The sequence below is a fragment of the Nannobrachium achirus genome, assembly GCF_963921795.1.
Source record: "Nannobrachium achirus genome assembly, chromosome: 12".
Taxonomy (NCBI): Eukaryota; Metazoa; Chordata; class Actinopteri; order Myctophiformes; family Myctophidae; genus Nannobrachium; species Nannobrachium achirus.
The window spans coordinates 8,409,449-8,430,653 of NC_137832.1; the positions used below are offsets into that span (position 1 = coordinate 8,409,449).

The following is a 21,205-nucleotide window of genomic DNA, read 5'->3' on the forward strand; positions in this document are numbered from 1 at the left end:
CATGAATACTAGTAGCTGTGAGAGTATATAAACATTGAACTGCACTGTGGTATGCTGCTGGGATAATGAGTTCTAACTAGAACTAGATGCTTAACGTCAGTGGTGAAAACTAAGAACACGCGTATGCCAATGGAAGCAAATGGACCACTATGCTGAAGCTAGTTTGAGTCAGTTGAAGGAAGATGGTGCGAGGAGAGGTGATCTGTTGATGCTGTATTGCTGTTGCATTTGAATTGAGCTTTTAATAGGTGTTTGCTGTTGACTACAAGAATGTGGCAAATTCATGTTGGGCAAATTATATATTAGCCTAGCAGGTATATTTGCAACTTTCTGGGTTTTTGGTTGTGTTATTTTTGTATTGTATTTATTGTATTATTATTTGTTAAAGCCCAATCTGCAAAGTTATACTCAGTGTTAATTTAATTCTAATAGTGTACAACTAATAGTGTACAACCATAACCCTTTAGGGTTGAATTGGTTAAAGGACCACTTCACCTCTGGGACAACCAGATCTTATTGTATTGTTGTTTGGGACACGACAGGATTGTGTTGATCGTGTCCCAAACAACAATAAAATAAGATCTGGTTGTCCCGGAGGTAAAGTGGTCCTTTAAGGTTGTACCATCTCAGACTTAGATTAACACTGATTATGGCTGTAAAAGTCTTAACTCCAATACTGTGCAATATTAACCTAATGGTCGACTTGGTAAAAAATTTACACAATTAAATTTGGCACATCTACAAACTACATCTGTCTGCTACGATGTGTTTTCATGGGGTGTCGCTCTCCTTTCCGACATGTCGCCACTCCGAAATTGACTTCTTATTGTCGGAGTGACGACACTTAGGGTTAGAGATGGGGTTAGTGTTGGAATGGAGACATGTCGGAAAGGAGACATGTCGGAGTGGCGGGGTGTAACCGTTTTCATGTAGTACTGTTCTACTGTTGTTTCAGATCATGGATAAAGACAAGAGAAAAAAGGACGGCCAGCCAAAAAAACATGGTCCAAAGAAGGACGGGCCGAGTGAGGAGATGCCAAAAAAAAAGAAGCCATTAACACCGGTTCCGTGTTGCATGCCCGACTGCAACGCTGTCATCTCCCTTGTGCCGCGACACATGGAGAAAATGCACTCCATTAAAAACGATAAAGAAAAACTCCTTTTCACAAAACTAACAAGGAGGCGAATATTCGTAGAGAGGAGTCCTTGCCCGGTCAGGAACTGCCGCTTCGAGTCCGTGGCGGGGAAGAAACTGAAACGCCACATCATCGGTGTCCATTCGAAGGACGTGAAACCCCCTGTAAAGAAGAGGCAACTAGTTAACGGCCTGCTGCTCGTGGCCCAGTGGAGGGAGGTCAAAGATCAACTGGCACGGTTGCGTGCGTCGCGGCCCAGTGTCCCTCTTGTAACCACCTTTGACCTTCCGGACCCAAACGACCCAGATGAGGGGCTCGCACCGCTTCCGCACCCAATGGATGAGGACCCGGATGACGGTAGGGGTGGGCAATATGGTGATAAATATCGTTGAGACGATACAATGTCTCCACGATATGCCTTTTCAGAGATATCGTATACACCGTGATACACTGAGGGAGCCTTATACAAAATCCAGTTGAATTGTTAATACAGCGATTCATTGCATAATTCATTTAAACCTGCACTTTTGTCTAAATCAGTAGCTCTGAAACTTTAAAATGCCAAGATCTCCCCTTAACTTGACAGTATACAAATGAAACCAATGAAACCAAATGGTTTCATTTGTATACTGTCAGTTACATACTTGTAAGGATCAATTTAGACCTCCCAAATGGAACCCAGAGAGTCCCTGGACCCCACATTGAGGACCACTAGTTTAACTCTTTGAGCGCCAGCGCCCTCTAGGGGCCAAAGAATGCCAGCGCATCTCTCATAGGCGAGCGCTTTAGCTTCCAGGACTTCAGCTTCCAGGACCTGACGTGCTCACGTTCGAGCACGGCATGGAAATGTCCCGGATGAAGATGCTAACAGAATGGCTATTCCCATTTTGTCATCTAAAAGATCATTTTTGGGCGATTTCGCCGTAAATAAACCTCGCGCCGCTTTCCTAAAACACAAAAAAGAGATATTAGCCTTTAAAGATGCGGTCATTCATTGGATTAGGCGGAGATTGGCGATTGCGTTCGCAAATTACGGCCGGCCGGGACGTTGTTAGCTTTCGGCTAGTAGCTACAAAAATCAAGCCAGGCTTCAGAAGGCCTCTTATCATTTTATTCATTTAATTAAATAAAGCCGAACTACTTCGGGATCGGCACACTCGTGTACTCATCGGAAGCGGCGCCGAACATCGGGTGAACATTGGGGAGCTCAAAAATGTATTTTAAACCATTTTTAATGGAATATATCGTCGGACAGAGTAGAACGGCTAGCTGGCTAGCGGCTAGCGAGCCAGGACCACCCACGACTCTACAAGCAGCTCGGGGTAAGTGAATTAATAAAAAAAAGATTGTATTGGATTGAAATAAAGCCGAACTAGTTCGGGATCGGCACCAGATGAGTTAAATGGTCTGTTACTCCTTTTTCTTTTAGTTTGTGTTGAACTGTACTGTAGGTGGCGACTTGAAAAATAATCTTGATAAGATTGTTTATCTTGATACAGCTTGGGAAAATATTGTGATGTTGTATTTTTCCATATCGTCCACGCCTAGATGACGGGCCGGCACTGCTTCTGGACCCAATAGATGAGGACTCGAATGACGGGCCAGCAAAGGATGAGGATCAGGATGAGGGGCTGGCACTACTTCTGCACCCAATGGATGAGGACCTGAATGACTGGCCAGCAGCACTGCTAACAGTCCCAATGGACGAGGACCCGGATGTGGCACTGCTTCCGCACCCAAAGGAAGAGGACCTGGATGTGGGGCTCACACTGCTTCCGCATCCAAAGGAGGAGGACCTGGATGTGGGGCTGGCACTGATTCCGCGCCCAAAGGACGAGGACCCGGATATGGGGCTGGCACTACTTCCCTGCCCAAAGGAAGAGGACCCAGATGAGGGTCTGGCACTGCTTCCTCGCCCAAAGGACGAGGACCCGGATGTGGGGCTGGCAGCGCCAATTCCGGAGCAGGAGTCCACGGAGGAGGGCACGGCAACCCAACCTTCCCACAGGTAGGCCTGGCACAGTCTTGCAGTCAATCCCTGGTAATGTCCGCATCTCAATACTGAGGGACAAAGTCGCGTTCATATTTCCATATCTTTCGGGTCATGTACTGTACACTCCAAATAAACACGATATGCCACGTTATAGGCTTGAAATGACTATTTAAAGGGGAGCACACACCGGCTGCGCAGCGTCGCAGTATTGGCGTGCGTGAAGTGCCGCAAACGTAAACACCAACTGGATGTAGCGTGCTCCCATGCGGTCGCATCCATTTGTTTTTTTTATGAAGCCTAAAATGCTAACAAAATAAAAATTATATTCATATGTTCCAATGTTCAATGCCAAAATGACAATAAAATCGTTAATCACAATTATTGGTATGACAATTAATCTGCAACTTAAATGTTGTAATTGTGACAGCCCTTCCCACAGGCTGAGTGCCCCTGCCTGTCCACAGTGTCCAGGATGCCAGAAATGGAAGAAAATGTATCGGGATATCAAAAACAAGCTCCTGTCTCTCGTGGAGGGCTTGTGTGAAGAGGTCAGTATGTCTTATTGCCTGTCTGTCTGAATTAAATTTAGGAGAACAATCCCAGATATGACATGGTACCAGATAAGACGGCAACAATATGATATTGACTTTTCTGGGTCTTGTCCATGTCTGCTGTGTGTCTTGTATCAGTCTACAGATAATGAGGAGGAGCAGGCTGAGAGTGAACTCAGGATTCAGAAGGTGGAGGGGGCTGCAGGGATGCATTGGAAGGCCAGGAGGCCTTCACAGGAGGAGGAGTAAGATATTGGCTCCCCCCAGGGACATGCTGGGCCCCTGATTCAGCCCGGGAAAAAGAGTTGGAGAGGCCCTCATTGCGCGCTATAGAGAGAGATCTCTCTCTATAACGCTGCTGCTACTCAAAGATTTGCCATTTCAGATCATGACAAGTGACAAGCCAGTGGGCCAATTACTGCACATGACTTATATTTCGTCGTTGTCGGGTGGAAACCTTGTATGTCCAAAACCGTTTGTTTTGTATTTATCATTTTAAAAATGATTTAAACTAGTGAAAACAGCCGATCTACAAGCACACAACGCCGTTGTGTGCTTGTAGATCGGCTGTTTTCACTACTTTTGTGCAACGGCCTTGTATGATGAAGCAGGGCTTTGCTTTGCGAAAAGATTTATAAATTTGAAACTTGGAGATACAAGGTTTCTGCCCGATTTACTTTGTTGGCCGCTCAGCCCCCAAAATGTAACGAAGGCCGACATTTTATTTTAAATTTTTTCGTAATGGCCGGCCTGCACCAGGCCGGGAATGAACCGGCCGTTCGGGAGCTGTCCCGCTTTTCCCAATGGCCAGCACGTCCCTGGCTCCCCCCCCCCACCCCACCGGAGGAGTAAGACTCCTGCTCCTGCTCCCACAGTGACAGTAAAGTGGCTGCTCATAGAGACACACGTGAGGAGTGGAATTAGGGCTGTCACGATATGACATTTTACATGACGATTAATTGTCACTCAAATAATTGGCGGTTAACGATTTAATTGTGTTTTTGTTGTTGATAATTACATTTCTGTTTGGCTTTTAGGCTTTGAAGTTGCACATGGTAGATATGACACATAACCTAAATATACAAAGAAATTACTGACATATTTGACAACTTTACTACTTAAAAAATAACTTTGATAGTGGAAATAGCCGATCTACAAGCTCACAACGCGTCGCATAATTTTTCAACATTCACGATTATGACAAAAATAATTGCGATAATGTCAAATAATCACGATTAGACGATTATGTAATAATTGTGACAGCCCTAAGTGGAATGCCTGCGACCAAAGTTGGCACCCCCCCCCCAGTCACTACGTTAGACCCAGGCTAGGCTCGTGATGCAGAAGGGAGGCGAAGGGAGACCTCTCGTGTCAAGCGCATCTCTGCAGACAGCACAGTAGTAGCGGGCGACGTGTAAATAAAAGAATAACAAACACAAATAACAAAGCTTATCCTTACCAAATATCATTATTTTTGTAGTTGAAAATGTCAGGATCTTTGAAGTCTGTGCTTAAATACATAGCAGTAAAGACAGTATTGTCACTGAAAAGTGTCAGGTGTTCTGCTTAACACAGTGTTGCATTGGTGATTCAATGTTTGGGGGGGACAGGGTTTTAATGACGTCACATGCATTCCGCTTAACACCTACATTACAGGAGTTAACAGGTTCAGACAATGGTCTATTGATTTGCATATGTGCATGTAATTTGGCTCTGTTATAGCTAGATAGAAAGCCACACACGTATGTGTCAGTTTGAGATATTTTGTGTTGCTCGAATTGATATAAATGAAGAACCAGAAAGACACGTTGGCTCTCCAACTCAAAACTCTCTTTTCTTTTTTATAATGCTTTCATGTAGACGGCATATTGTACAGTAATACAATGCGGCTCAAAAGACAACACAAAAAAAATCCCAGTAACAATAAATCAACAAAGCAAAAAGTAAACACAATAGTACATGGCATCAACAAATAACACAATTATGTATCTATTTTAATTTGCAATTATCTACTATATCGTTTGCAAAAGCAAAATGTCGTACCTTTTTGGCTTTGTATCGTATCGTTTTAAAATGCGGTAATCGGTATCGAATCGTTTTGCAATGAAAATAATTGATTGTATGGAAAGTAAGTATTTGTGCCTTGTATTTAGCCATTTTAAAGGAGTAGTTCACCCTCAAAATGACTTTTTCTATTGATTATTCATGCCATGGAGACTTGAGTTCAATGATATTTCTTTGTATTTGTCACATTCCTAAGACACAAATTGGATTTTAGTAAATGTATCCACATTGATTCCGGATAGGGACCCAAATGCATTCGGGTCCCCATCCGCAATCAATGGGCGTACATTTATTGTAATCAAATTATTGTCTTAGGAATGTGACAAAAAACCTAAAAATATTATTGAACTCAAGTCTCCATGGGGTGAGTAATCAATAGAAAAAAAGCCATTTTAGGGGTGAACTACTCCTTTAAGAGGGGAAATGAAAAAGAGGGGTCTAATTACCTTTCCATTCCATATAGCTATACGCTTGGTCTATCGATAAATTAGTGTAATCTCTGTCTTTTACACAGATTTAATTTCTTTGCAAAATAGTTACAATATCGATTTTAAATCGTTGAATCGAATCGTATCGCCATGAATGAACCAATATCGTCCACGTATCGTGATGCGTATCGTATCGCAGTTAAAATGTATCGTTACACCACTAGTTTTTACCCTGTATGTATCCTCAGGTGTCTTTTCAGATGGCTGTTCAGAGTGAATTGTTTGCTACAAACTGTACAAACAAAGGGCTTCTCCCCCGAATGAATCCTCATGTGTATTCTCAGGTCTCCGTTAAGAGTAAAGCCTTTGTTGCAAACCGTACAAGTAAACGGCTTTTCCCCCGTATGAATATTCAGGTGTCTTTTCAGATGTTGACTCTGGTAGAAGCTTTTGCTACAAAATGAACAGCTAAAGGGGTGTTCCCCTTCATGGATCCGCATGTGCTTTTTCAAATGATGAGTGTGTTTAAAGCTTTTGCTGCAAATTGAACAGTCGAAGGGTTTCTCCTCTGAATGAATGATCATGTGATATTTCAGATGTCCTTTGAGACTGAAGCTTTTGCCACACACCGTACAACTAAAGGGTTTTTCTCCAGTGTGAATGCTCAAGTGTTTTTTCAGAACTTCGTTACGGGTAAATTCTTTGCTACAAACCGTACAAGCAAAAGGCGTTTCCCCTGTATGAATCCTCATGTGTATTTTCAGATGGTAATTAAGGGTAAAGTTTTTCCCACAAACTGTACAAGCAAAGGGCTTTTCTCCTGTATGAATGGCCATGTGTTTTTTCAGATCTTCATTACGAGTAAATCTTTTGCTACAAACCTTACAAGTGAAGGGCTTTTCTCCTGTGTGAATCGCCATGTGATGTTGAAGCCCTGCTTTGCGAGTAAAGCTTTTGCCACAAACTGTACACACAAAGTGTTTTTCCCCTCTATGACTCATCATGTGTCTTCTCAAAACACTCTTGTGACCGCAGTCTTTTCCACACTCTGTACACGTAAAGCTTTCCTTTTCTGTTTGACTACTACTCATGGATGGCTTTTGTTTTGATGATTTAAGGCTGGGTAACAGCTTAGTGCTCAACGACAAACTTTGTCCTTCCACGTGTTGTGTCGTATGTGATTTCAGTGTGTTTAAAACTGACTCGTCATCATTTCTGGTCTCCCACTCATCACTGTCTTCAGTGTAAGATTCAGAACCTTGTGAGGAAAGGAGCTGGTCATCACTAGTTGGTTGTGATGGAACCCAGTACTCTATGTAAGCTTCCGTTTTCACATGTTCAGTTGAGGTGCCGGCAGGAGGCTCTTTATCTCGGTTTTCATCACCCTCTTCTTCACTTTTCACTGCTCGTAATGTCAGCGTTGACCCACCAGCCTCCTCTGGTCTTAGAGGCATTTCCTCCTGTTCCTCTTTGATCTCTGGAGGTTCTGGTTTCACCAGGACCAGACTGGAACTCATCTCCTCCGGTTCTTCTTTAATTTGTGGAGGTTCTGGTTTCATCTGGACCAGACTGGGACTCCTCTCCTGTTGTTCAGGGGAAAACTCCTCTTTACATGCAGGAAGGAATTGGAGAGCTAGAAGGAGAGAGAAGGTAACTTCAGAGAGAGCAACTCAATGTGTTTTCTGGATGGATAAAATAGATTCTCAAACTTAATGATTTACTTTGTAATGATATTTTTATAATCATTTCCTTTTTAATTCTCAAACATTTTAATTTCAAGGACCCCAGTTTGGTATGCAGTATGCCATGTAAACCCATAACTCAGAGTGTACCAATGGAACCAAAAGTCAGAGTTACATACCTAAAGTAGCTGGGGACCGCCTAGAACACACATAATGACCCGTGTGTTCAATGCCAAATTCAATGTCAAATAGTGACTTCATTGTTAATCATTATTTTCATTCATCTGAGTTCAGTTGTCAAGAGTTTCCAAAGACCCCAAGGGCCAATTGTGTAACCCACATCCACACATATACTCCAGGTCATAACATGTATTATAAATCACAAAACAAAAAGAGCAAACCAAATGTTAAATCTCAATGCACTATTTTGACCCCATACCACCCCATATACGGTACCCTCACCTGAACTGCGACGTAATCACATACTTTTGACTCTCTTCCTACATCAGTTCCATAAAGACATGTATGATGAAATACAAATTAGTCTACCCAAATTCATGGTTCAAGTTCAGAGCTCTTTGCCGATCAAACTGTATGCGAAACAGAGAGATAGCAGCAGTGCCACAATGTACGGTCTCCTCCGTACAGTGTCAGGCCGCAGGAGCCGCCACACAGAAGAGCATTTCTGTTTAGAAATGGGCAGCATGTTTCCCTGCCTACTAGTTATTTTGGAAACTACATTATATATGCTTGGCCTTCGATTATCCACCATTTGTTAATAAAATAAACACTTTTGCATACCCTCCGTGTGGTTTCCCCCTTTTTGTTATGGGCTTGGAGCCAGACCATAACAGTGTTACCCACAGCCTGAGTGCGTGTGCGTGGGGCGAGTTTAGAGACTCTAGGCTTGCTAAGGGAAACCACGCCCCGCACTCATTTTTGAAGCTTGTGATTGGCTGAACCGGAGGTTGGGAGCGCTCCGTTGTAGTCACTTGGACCGCGCGAGGTGCACCAAAACCCAATTATCATTGCGTTTATCGTGCGCTTGCCCAGGCCTTACGGCCTGGGCATAAATAGAACGATTGCATTCACCACGGCTTCGTAACTCGCGCGGCCGGCCCTGGCCCGCTCTTCGCGGGCGCTCGGGCGCGAAGAGCAGGACCAAGGTCCACTGGCCTTCGCGCCGCTTGCAATGTCGTGGACAATAACTGAAAACGAGCGCTCCTTCCCTTAGCAAGCCTAGAGTTTCTAAACTCGCGTGCGTGGGTGGTTACTCACAGCCTGTCTCAGTGTCAGTGCAGTAGTTGTTGTCCTCAAGTTTGGAGATGGGTGAAGTGCAGGCAGCAGTCCTCCAGGGGGCAGCAGAGCTCAGGTCTGCTGAGTCATAGGAATGCATGTGGTGCTGAGGACACATGCTGAGACTGGCTAGACCACCATCACTGGTAGACGTCTGATTCTGATTAAAACAACACACACACACACACACACACACACACACACACACACACACACACACACACACACACACACACACACACACACACACACACACACACACACACACACACACACACACACACACACACACACACACACACGTTATGATTACATTCAAACCAGAGCTATAAAATCTCACAACTGAAACATGTTGTTCTAATGTGTGATTTGTGACTTTCGAATGCTCCAATCTTAAAATAATAAAAGAGCTCTCAATGTTTCGCAGACACATTGAGAGCAAATGTGTAGGCTATTTTTGTTGTCAGTTGGCAAGCTGCGGCTGTCTGGATTTTATATATATATATATATTATATACACTAAGGCCTGTATCTGATCCAGTGCATATTTCTGTATCTCTATGCTGATATCAGGCAAGCAGCATACATTTTATCTTTTTTATAACTTATTTTGTAGTCTGGACTGGAATGTTAGGCTTGATCAAGTGGTAGGCCTATTACTCAAACTTACCCAGAATCAGAATTCTGGTAAAAAAAATAAAAATAATAATAATAATTGGAAGGCATTGTGTATCAGCACAAGACATCTTTGACATTTCTGTAGTGATCAACAATAACATGAACTAGAAAAGATGTGGTTGCTTATGTATTGTAGCCAAGAATGTTTTTGCAACTTGACTAATCCTGGAATTACTACCACTCCCCAGTGAACTCAATAAAGATGCAAGATGGACTGAAATCACACAATCAACTCACTATCTATAGTGTAGCACAGCTCCTTCAATGAAATTAACAAGAAATGCATAACAAAGATGAAGTTTGTTTAAAAACGTATTTAATATATTTACAACATTTCAGTAAAAAAAAAGAAAATCTGAAACCATATACAGTACAAAAAAGGTTAGACATCTAAAGTAATGCCTTGTAAAAAAGAGAAAACACCAGAACATCTCACATCTCATGCAAACCTCCATTGTTCTCCTTAATGAAATATCAGTTGACTCCAGTTCATTGGCCATACAGAAAAGGGAGGTCATAAGCTTTGAGAAAGCATCTGCCTCCCTCCATGCAAACATCATTATAGAACATTGTCATCATTAGCATCACCTGCAGGGCTAATGGTTGAAGTTAGGGCAACCTACTTTAAAAATAAAAATACATTTTGCAAGGTAATAAGTTAGGCATCTTTAAAATAAACGTATAAATAAGTTATGCATCTTTAAATAAATGTATAAATAGGTGTATCGTACAGGCTAAAAGCACAGTGTTTGACAGGCTGCGTAAATACATTAGAGTACAAAAAATATTGCAAGAAATTAAATGGATGGGGAACCCAGAAAAATCTCTACTAGAGCCTTGTATTCAGAGAGAGTCGCGTCACTCCCGTTCATTTCATGAGGGCCGGGTCTTCTACATGTGACAAAGCGCGAACCGGAAGTTTACAGAATGCATTGGAGTCTATGAGGGTAAAGTGACATTTCAAGTGTACATGAACCAGGTGACCGGCGCTGTTTCTGACCCCGCATTGGCAGAACTCTCTATCCAAGGCTCTGATCACTACCAGTTCGGCGTCGTCTTGCCCCATTCTCCGATACCAAGCTCCTGTTTGTAGCGGTTGGTTAGACAGTTGGCCTGTTGTGTCAGCTTGGAGAGGACGCCCTGGAGTCCTGTCAGGTGGTACCGGAACTGCTTCTCCAAGTCTTCGTCCTCCTCGTCCGACTCTTCGGACGTCAGCGACGATGCAGATGACAAGGACGACAAGGACGCTGATGAATTGTAACGAGTGATCATCCTTACGCTCTCCTTGGGCCTCCCCTCGGCTGCGGTGCGCCCGACGCCCCATTCCATGTCTTGGCGGATGGACTTCAGCAGTTGGTAGTAGCTGTACATGTCCCCGTCGTCCATGTTGGATTTGGGAGCGCCCGTTTCGCTGTCCTCGTCCATAGGCAGGTCCCTCAGCATGCTGGGCAGCATGACGGTCTGGTCCATGTTGTTGACGGCGCCCATGAAGCGGTCCATGGCATTGAAGAGGTTGTTCTTGTGGACGCGGTTCTTTGCCATTTGCATCATAGTGAGGCTGCTGACAGAAACCAAGTATTTTTTAGAAGTGAATGAAAGAGATACGACTTGCTTTTCAAATGTGCTCTTCACAGTTTGTTTCCCGCTCTAATTCTCGTCTCATAATCGCCTAGCAGGTTTGTTTATTTTGTGAAGCTGCAGCAGGGATTCCTTGCTTGTCAATTTGTAAGCTAGAAGGCGAACTGAGTTGACCGTTCAGCAGTTATTTAGTTGTCAATGTCCCTTGAGCAGTCCTTCTTGCCTTTCTGTTTGTGTTCTGAATGAGGTTCTTATAGAGCAGGTGGTTTCTACTGAAGGGCGGACCCACCTGAGCCCAAAACAGGTTTCAGCTCATGTCAACAAGAAACTTGCTCACTTAATGCATACTCCCCCCCGGAGTATCTCTCTCCTTCCAGGTGTGGCCCCATGCGCATAGTGTTCTTTATACATACTACAGTAGCCTAAGTACTCAACCCCAATACTTGAGGCTAACAGGTCAGGTGGGCACTAGGGAAATCTGGACATCTCGATGTAAAATTGTATATTTTGTCTAAAATGTAAAACCTTCATTATATATATATATATATATATATATATATATATATATATATATATATATATATATATAAATAGTCTAACGTAAAGTAAATTATGCATGATTAGAACATGCTTAAACATTCGACAATCAAGGTGCAAAACCTGTATAGGCTATATTTGGGGCATAAGCTAGAAGTTGAAATTAAGTCTGATAATGATGTACCGTGCATGTTCACATCATGTATACTTTACAACTTAAGTTATTTTTCACATCATGTATACTTTACGTTAGTTTATGTTTTTTTCTTTTTTTTACATTTTGAACCAAAAAAGCCTTTTTTACATTGAGGTAAAAGATGTCCCTATAGCAGAGTTTCCCTAAGTGGGTGCCGGGGCACCCTAGGGTGCCGTGATGCCAGTCCAGGGGTGCCGCAGAATGATTTGATAATATTTGGAATTCATCAACATCACTACATCAATATCACTTCACTATGCTTAGTAAAACAGACCTGATTTGAAATGTACTTGAAGTTATTTTTTTCTATCTACAGCCAACTCTCTTCACCAAAAATAGACGATCTACAAGCTCACACCGTGTCACAACGTGACACGGTGTGAGCTTGTAGATCGGCTATTTTTGGTGAACCTTCCCCCCAGAATAGGGATGCTGGGGTTCAAGTGGTTAAACATCAAACCAAAGTTATTTTCAGTCAGTTCTGATGGAAATGGATATTTCTCCATGACATAGCCCTCTACTGTATCTCAGGTGGAAAGAAAGATGTGCATGTTTACGTCGCATAATATGATATAAGATTCTAAAAATGAACAGTGCAATTCAGGGGTGCCGTTGATGAACAACTTATTTACGGAGGTGCCCTGAGTCAAAAACGTTTGAAAACCCCTGCCCATCCGAGTCAAAGTATAGATACACCTGGTTAAATATTACTCAACTACAAGTGAAAGTTGCTCAGTCAAATTTATACTTGTGTTAAAGTTGCTTTTAAAAAATACTTATGTGTTCAAAAGAACATGCTTTTAAAAGTATTTAACTGCTTAAACCTCTAGTCTTATTAGAGAAGGTGTCTATAAAAGGCCCCTACACCATTTCCCACTATACCAAATGTTTCTGCTGAAAAAAGACGATCTACAGGGCGTTGTGTGGGCTTGTACATCAGCTATACTGAATATTTGCCCCAAAGTAAGTATCGTGTTCAAGTGGTTTACATTTGGTTTACTGTATCTGCATGTGCGTGTGTGTGTGTGTGCGTGCGTGCGTGCGTGTGTGTGTGTGTGTGTGTGTGTGTGTGTGTGTGTGTGTGTGTGTGTGTGTGTGTGTGTGTGTGTGTGTGTGTGTGTGTGTGTGTGTGCGTGCGTGCGTGTGTGTGTATGGAAGTGAGAGTCAGTGGAGGAAAAAAGTATTCACACTTTTTACATAGTAAAAGTATCAATACTGCAATATAGAAATAATCTGTTTAGTAAATGTCTGGAAATCAAGAGTGAAAGTACGAAAAATATACTTATAGCCCCAAAAGTTAAAGTACAAAATGAAATGTTTGAAAATAGCCAATCTACAGATTTGGAGATTGGCTATTTTCAAATGGCCTAGGTATAAAATCTGGCTAAAGTGGTTAATGTATGTTTTATAATATTACAATTTATATCTGCAAAGTAAATAGTAACTAAAGTTTTCAAATAATTGTAGTGGAGTAAAAGTACAATATTTGGAAATACTCAAGTCAGGTAAAATTGTACTTAAGTACAGTACTTGAGTAAATGACTCATGGTGAGAGTGACATGACATGGTCTAACTCAATTCGATTGATTGATTGATTGATTGATTGATTGATTGATTGATTGAAGAGTTTATTAGCAGTTTGCAATAGAAAAAAGTACAGTTTCATGACAAAACAAATCACTGATACAAGGCCAACTAAAAGGAGATCCTAGAAAGCCTGACAGCTTATTTACACAGGAACCACACTTCATTGTTGTGGGTGACAACTGTGATACCGAAAGCAATGGGTACAGCTGTTATGTTAACTAGAAAAAAGACCCCTTTGGGGGTTGTATCACCTACCCTCCTGTACCCCCAGACGGATACAGGTGGGCAAAGAGTGAAAACAAAGGTAAATGTGGGGAATTACCGGTATGTGAGCATGCATGGTACAATATTAGTGTCCAGCGTGTCTTGTGTATTAGTGTCTTGCCTTCTCAAATGCACGGCCGCGGGATCTGCGTTTAAACAGTCTGTTGCAACGGTTGTTAAATATCAAAAGCCGTTCCACAAACCACTGTTGACTCATTTAGTCCAACTCCATGTGTCATTGTGTCTGTGTCTATCCATTGAGTGATACTGCTTACCCCAGGGCTCCACAGGCGGCGTCGCGCTGCTCTGCGTCTTGGCGGCGTCATTGACGCCGTCACTTTGACGTCCGACCGGCTCCACCGCAGCGCAGCGGCTGTGACTGTGAGGTATTCATTCTATGGCCAATATAGCCCATTTCCAAAACAACATGAAAATCACTTTCAAACAGGAATATAACTATTTGTGACCTGAATGTGAACGTATAGAGCACACTATGTTCACAGCAGAGAGCAGCAATGCACCACTGACCACTTTGTTTTGTCATGATTATAGCCTGTTGTGTTTATACATAATTGTATCAAAGTAGACCGCTGTAATTACATAATTACATTTGTGACATCTAGTCACCCTTGTGAATGGATAGTCAACAGCAGAAACGCACGTATATAGCCTACATGTAATACACAAAGCATTTATTCATATTTTATACATGACTGGACGTTGTGGACGCCGTCAAAAAATTGAACCGGGGCGATTTTTGAGTTTGGACGCCGTCAAGGGAGCGTCCGACGCGGACGTCGACGTCAGCAGTGGAGCCACCCTTCATTGATTAAAACGGGAGCATTCCCAACGTTGACGTTGACGCGACGCTCGACGCGCCCGGTGGAGCCGGGGGGTTAACTGGTAGTTGTACCTACTGCACGAGCATAATTAATAGTTAAAAAAAGATAAGTCTATAGGCTACTGGAATTTTCTCCGCCACCTAAATAATAACGACACAACCTCCTCAAGTCCCATGCGATGCGTGCCCGCGTGGAATGGAGAAGCTAAGTTACCGCGGCCCCTCCTCCCCGCCCGGTCTGGACTGTCTGACAGTGAGTTAGTCTTCTTTAACACCAATATAATAGGACAAATCAAATGGCGAAAGTAGTTGTTAATATTTGGGTTTTTTGATGTTGGAACATACATAAATGCCTCGCTCCCCATTGCAGTAGCGTCCCTCCGTCCCACCATACAATGTTACATGCGTAGGCTATTTACACCATAGGATTTACACGCTCGCGATTGTGTCACCGTGTGCGTTCGGCGTGCGTGCTCTATTAACGCATTAACACTGTCTGATAAGTGATGAACAGGGTTGTAAAATCACACGCACACGCACACGCACACACACACACACACACACACACACACACACACACACACACACGGTCTCTCTCTCTCTCTCTCTCTCACAGTAGCCTATGTGAGCCACGACGCACAGACACACACACACTCTCCATCTCTCTCACTCTCTCTCTGAGTTTATTCTCCTCCAATCATTAAGGACGATGATACACGAAAGAAGAAGAAAGAAATGACAGACAGTACAAAGGCAGGGCCCTTAGCCAATGAGGAGCAGCGTTCTGAGTGACATCACCACCAACAGGTGCGATCCGATATAAATAACAACAACGCGTGGGCTCGAGACCAGTATGTTATATCAGTATGTTATACCAAAACTTTATAGACCAAGGTTATTTACCTCAAATAAATTACCAACAGTACAAAGGCTGGGCCCTTAACCAATGAGGAGCAGCCAAAGGGTGGATCATACATGGTGTTCCTTGCAAGCCCACCCTGTTTCATAGGAACAGTATTTCTAGTTTTGACTGACAATACAGCCATATTTTATAGTAGTATGTGTGCTGGATTATTACCTCAGTAATACAATGCAACATGTGCTTGGTCTTTCGGATAACAGTACTTCACTGGGGAACTCCATATTTGGGTAAGAGTGATGTCATATGTTTGATGAGGTGAGAGCAGGAGAGCGTCTTAAAAGCTGATTCTACAGAGTGCGAGGGGCATTATTTACAGTTGTTTGAGGAATCGGCTTTAGAGAAAAGACACACTCAGCCAAGAGATGGAGAAGCTGTGCGATGCCGAGTTGAGGAGGATGCAGCAATATGAGGTGGATGTGACTCTGGACCCTGACACAGCACATGCCAGGCTCGTCCTGTCAGAGGATGGAAAACAAGTGAGTCATGGAAACGTAAGGAAGAATCTCCCAGAGAACAAAGAGAGATTCTCTCTACGTGTCAGTGTCTTAGGAAAACAAAGCTTCTCCTCAGGAAGGTTTTACTATGAGGTTCAGGTTAAAGGGAAGACTGCCTGGAGTTTAGGAGTGGCCAGAGAGTCCATCAACAGGAAGGGATCTATCCATCTGAGTCCCAACAATGGTCACTGGTCTATATGGTTGAGGAATGGAAATGAGTACATGGCTCTTGCTGACCCATGTGTCCTCCTCTGTGTAAGAGAGGAGGTTCAGAAAGTGGGAGTGTATGTGGATTATGAGGAGGGTCTGGTCTCCTTTTATGATGTGGAGGCCAGAGTCTGTCTCTACTCTTTCACTGGCTGCACTTTCACTGACAAACTCTATCCATACTTCTGTCCATATCTTTATAACCATGGTGTAAACTCTGCTCCGCTGATCATCTCTCCTGTCAATCACACTGATGGCATTTAGACAGGGATAAAAACATTCCACGCCTCATGGCCGTTCCGGCCAGGCGGAGCTAAAGATTAACCGGTTCAGTCAAAGGTCTGACAGAGATCCCACAAGATTGCCATGAAGTGGATCTGGCAGTGTAGTAGGGGGATTAAAGAAAATTGCCAAATCATTACGCAGCGTATAAGATAATGACATTTTATACAGATGTCCCTTGGGTCATCCTAAAACATCCTTGAAGGGGTGCCCACATAAAGCTTAAAGGTGATACACCATGCATTTAAAAAGTATTTATGTCATATTGTTTATGTCCCAAAAACGTTTTTCAAAAGGTTTGAGGCTAAATTACCACTCCTGAATAGAGAGCCTCTCTCATTTTGAATGGCTCTCAGAGCATTTTCAGCTGCAGTACCACCTTTGGCCTGAACTGAAAATAATAATAATAATAATAATCTTCAAAAACGGCCGTCGATGACGTCAGCGACGGCAGCAAATCTAGACAGCCTGTTTTGATAACCAGTGGGATGCTTTTAACCTCCGCCTTCCCAAAACCAGAGAAAGACACAACGGTCAGAAATGGGACTTTGTGAGGATAGAAGGTGCTAGTGGGACCCCAAAAAAAGGTTTTAAAATAGGAAAAGTGAAATTTCATGGTGTATCACCTTTAAACAGGAAGGGAGTTATGGACAAAATCCAAAATGTCCGCCTAAACTGTTGACAGTCAACTCAAAAGACAACAAAAGAATCTCCTAAAAGCATCAAATTTGGCACATGTCCCGACCCTTGGGTCATCCTAAGACATCCTAGAAGGGGTGCCCCCAAAAAAATCTTAAACAGGTAGTGAGTTATTGAGTTATTTAAAATGGCCACGATTGACGAAAAGAACAATTAAAGAATCATCAAGACATCCTAGAAGGATTGCCAAAAAAACAAAAAAAAACAGGAAGTGAGTTGGCTAAATTTAAAATGACCGTCTAAGCAGTTGATACAAAAGAAAACACAAAGGGAAGACATAGAAGCGTATAATCTGATACATTGAGTGCTCCCTTTTACTGTATATCCTAGAAGGGGTCATTTATTTGTTTGTTTGTTTGTTTGTTTGCTTGTGACTTAAACATTTTAGAAAGGACCATGTTGAAGAAACAATAAATGATCTTATTTTGCAGTCTGCCTTCTGTTAACATTTACACTCTACATCATCTTATTTATTTTACTTTCTACATTCAAAGCTTCCCGCAAGTTATCTGAGTTCCTAAAAAAAGAAGAGAAAAAAAGGATAGGCCTATGCGACTAAAGGTAAGACATGTGCTTTCATCAAGTGTTCTATAGCCACAATGCCAGTGGGCAGCAGTAGCTCAGGGGTAGAGTTGCTGTCTTAGAACACAGAGGGTTCTCGAAGGGTTCCCAGTTCGATCCCGGGCTCCCCCAGAGTGTCGAAGAGTCCTTGCGCAAGACTCTGAACCCCTAGTTGCTCCCGATGAGCAGTTTGGTGCCTTGCATGGTTTCCTCCACCATCAGTGTATGAATGTGGGTGCGTAGCACTTGTAGGTGAATCATTTACAGATGTAAGTAGATAACATTGAATCCTCCACTAACCTCTGTTTCACTGGCATGAGCAGCCTCTATATGGTCACTGTGATCCTCCAGGCCACAGGGGGAGGCGGTATCTTCTCCTCCTCCTGTGAAGGCCTCCCGGTCAGTCTCTCTGCTCTCCACAGCCCCACAATGCATCCCTGCAGCCCCCTCCACCTGAACAATCAGGAGTTCACTCTCACCCTGGTCCTCTGCCTCTGCGGACTGACAAGAGAGAGACATTAGACGTGGAAATGGACCCAGAACATTCAATATCATACTGTTGCCGTGTTACCTGCATGGACACTGTCTATTAACAAATTTAGGCCTAGAATTATTGAATGCTTTAACCAGTGAAAAATAGCAGATATACAAGCTCACAGCGCGGCACCGAGTGCCGCGCTGCGAGCTTGTAGATCTGCTATTTTTGAAAAAGTCATGAAAATGTGCGCAAGTCTTTGAATATATGTATTTTCAAAGCGAACGTTTGTAACTCAAATTTTGCTTCTGGGTGGTGCCTGGAACTAAATATTTTGAGATGGGGGTCTGTGGCCAAATAAATATCAGTTTGGGGGTCCTTCACATGAAAAGGTTTGAGAACCACTGACATAGTAGTCTCTCAGGAACAGACTAACTGAGCTCCAGTTAAGTGAAAAGGACCTTTTCTTTGACGATGGCAAGCCAGATTGCTGACATAGAAACACAGGTTTTTCAAAAAACCTTAGAAGGATTCAAAAGACACTTATAGAATCGGGTCAAAATTCTAATGTTCACGATTTTTCAAAAATAGCAGATCTACAAGCTCGCATATATCTGCTATTTTTCAATAGTTAAAGCATAAAATGATGATACACAATAATGTGTACCCGTTATATAAAGGCCTAATTCTACTAATAAAGGCTCATTCCCCCAGATTTGGCACAAATGTGGTCATGACTCATGGATGAATTCATTCTACAATTATGCCTCCAAAATGTGGAATTTTGGTAGCATAATGCCCTACCACCACCAGCCATCAAAAAGTGAGTCCCTTCCCTCCTTCAAAACCGCCATAAAGAAAGCACCTGTCTGCAATTTGCAGCTGGACCTAGAAAGGTCTTCTAGCTTTTTGCAAACTGTTAAAAGTATTCAATCAATGATCAAACTGGTCCATTCTTTTTCTTCTGTGTGCTCCACTTGCCGGGTTTCCGGAGGGGAAATCCATTAATTCAAACTATGCTTCTTTTTGTTTCTTCCCCCCAAATAGTCTTAAATATGGTAGTTTCTGAGTATGTGTCTTGTTTAACAATGACAGTGAGATACTTGTTGCACTAACTAGCATTGACTGCTTTGGTCTCTTTTTGTAAGACACTTTATGTATATATACTTATATTTAATTCGCCCCCTCTATTTGATGCACCTTCTCTTTTTTGGTACTGTACTGCTCTTGTTTTTACTCTTATCTATTTTTTCCTACTTCTCTGTAACTTTGTAAATAACTGTATACTGCTGTGCTACAACTGGACAACTAAATTTCCCCCTTGGGATAATAAAGGTATCTATCTATCTATCTAAATAATGTTTTGTTGTGTGAAAATAAGCATGGTGCCAAGTTCTGCCAACATTGGCACAGGGGAGGGTGATCATTGGCACACTGGCAGAAGTGTGTGAGAGAGGATTTATATTTTAAAATCAAATATTGTTTTAAATGTGGTCAATTAAATTAAGTCACCTAATTTGCATCAAAGTACATCCTGCACATAATTCTACATTCATTCCTATTACAATTCTGAACTCTGACTGAGGGAGTCGGGGAGATAGGTGGGTTATTGTTCTAATGATTAGTCTAAGGATTGTTGTAAAAAAAAATCTTAATATTTCAGAATTTTGACGGGGTGTCATTACATTTTATGTTGACATAGCACACAGACTAGCCTATCTAGAAACTAAAAACATGGCACTTCATTTCAAAAATGTGGGATCCGGGGACTATAGGGATTCAAAAATCAAAAGTAAACACAATTAGAGCTCTGCAACTGTAAGAGTACACATGGAACCAAATGGACCAGTAAGGGTACGTTTGGTTCAATTTCTCCGCTCCCTGAGCTAAAATAATACCGAGGATTTTACATTGCATGGTCCATCGTGCATCCGTGGTCCATAGCGTTAGTGGAGTTATGGACCAGAGATAGGTCCATCGGGGTATCATCAAGTTTATCAATGTAGAGAATATAGATGAGTAAATAGCAATTTAGCATTGAATACGACAGCTTCCTTTTGAGACGCAGGACATATAAGTATTTAAAAAGCAAGAAAGCCCATGGCTTGTTTCCTTTTTGGTCGGTTGTACTCAATTCATAGAAGATTGTACACAATACTGTACCTGAAAGGAGGGAATAAAGTGAATCAATGCAGACAGCAGATGTAAACCATGATGTAAACACAGAGCTATCATTACCCACCATGCAATACAACCAAGACCTCACCAATCAACGGATCGCTAGACTCAACCAAACGAGAACAGATCACTGGTTCCCAAACAGTGGGTCGGGACCATGGTCGGGACCCATTTGTGGGTCGCAGACACATTTTTATGGGTCCCTTAATTGTTGGTATCCTACATTTCTTTTGATAAAACATTTAAAATTGTCATTAATAAATAAAGGAAAAACATAATAAATTCCATAAATTAAAAACAAATATCTGAGAAGTAGTGATATCCCAGCAAACAATCGACGTACTGGTGACGTCACATGAAAGTCTAGATCGGGTCGGTCAGTCATCTCCCATATTTCGACGTACATGTTACGTCTAAATATAGTGAGGAATTGTGACGTCATACTCCGACCCCGATATCGACCGATATCGACGTCAATATCAGTCGATATCAAGTCATTTTTTTGACGGTCTAGATTGGTCATTTTTTTCTACGTCGACTGCACGTCTTAAACAGGT

General features: G+C 42.4%; 2 protein-coding genes across 2 annotated transcripts; both read right to left on the reverse strand.

The window, feature by feature from the left end:
* Positions 1-6,146: 6,146 nt before the first annotated feature.
* LOC308295382 (uncharacterized protein) lies at positions 6,147-18,514 on the reverse strand (the record flags this gene model as incomplete). Its single annotated transcript, XM_080738437.1, has 3 exons — positions 6,147-7,805; positions 9,133-9,310; positions 18,296-18,514. The coding sequence occupies 3 exons, from the start codon at positions 18,512-18,514 to the stop codon at positions 6,400-6,402; spliced, it is 1,803 nt and encodes a 600-aa protein (XP_080594563.1). The 3' UTR covers positions 6,147-6,399.
* LOC308294926 (mid1-interacting protein 1-B-like) lies at positions 10,866-11,369 on the reverse strand (the record flags this gene model as incomplete). Its single annotated transcript, XM_080737865.1, has 1 exon — positions 10,866-11,369. One exon carries the CDS (start codon positions 11,367-11,369, stop codon positions 10,866-10,868), a length of 504 nt encoding a protein of 167 aa, XP_080593991.1.
* Positions 18,515-21,205: the final 2,691 nt, after the last annotated feature.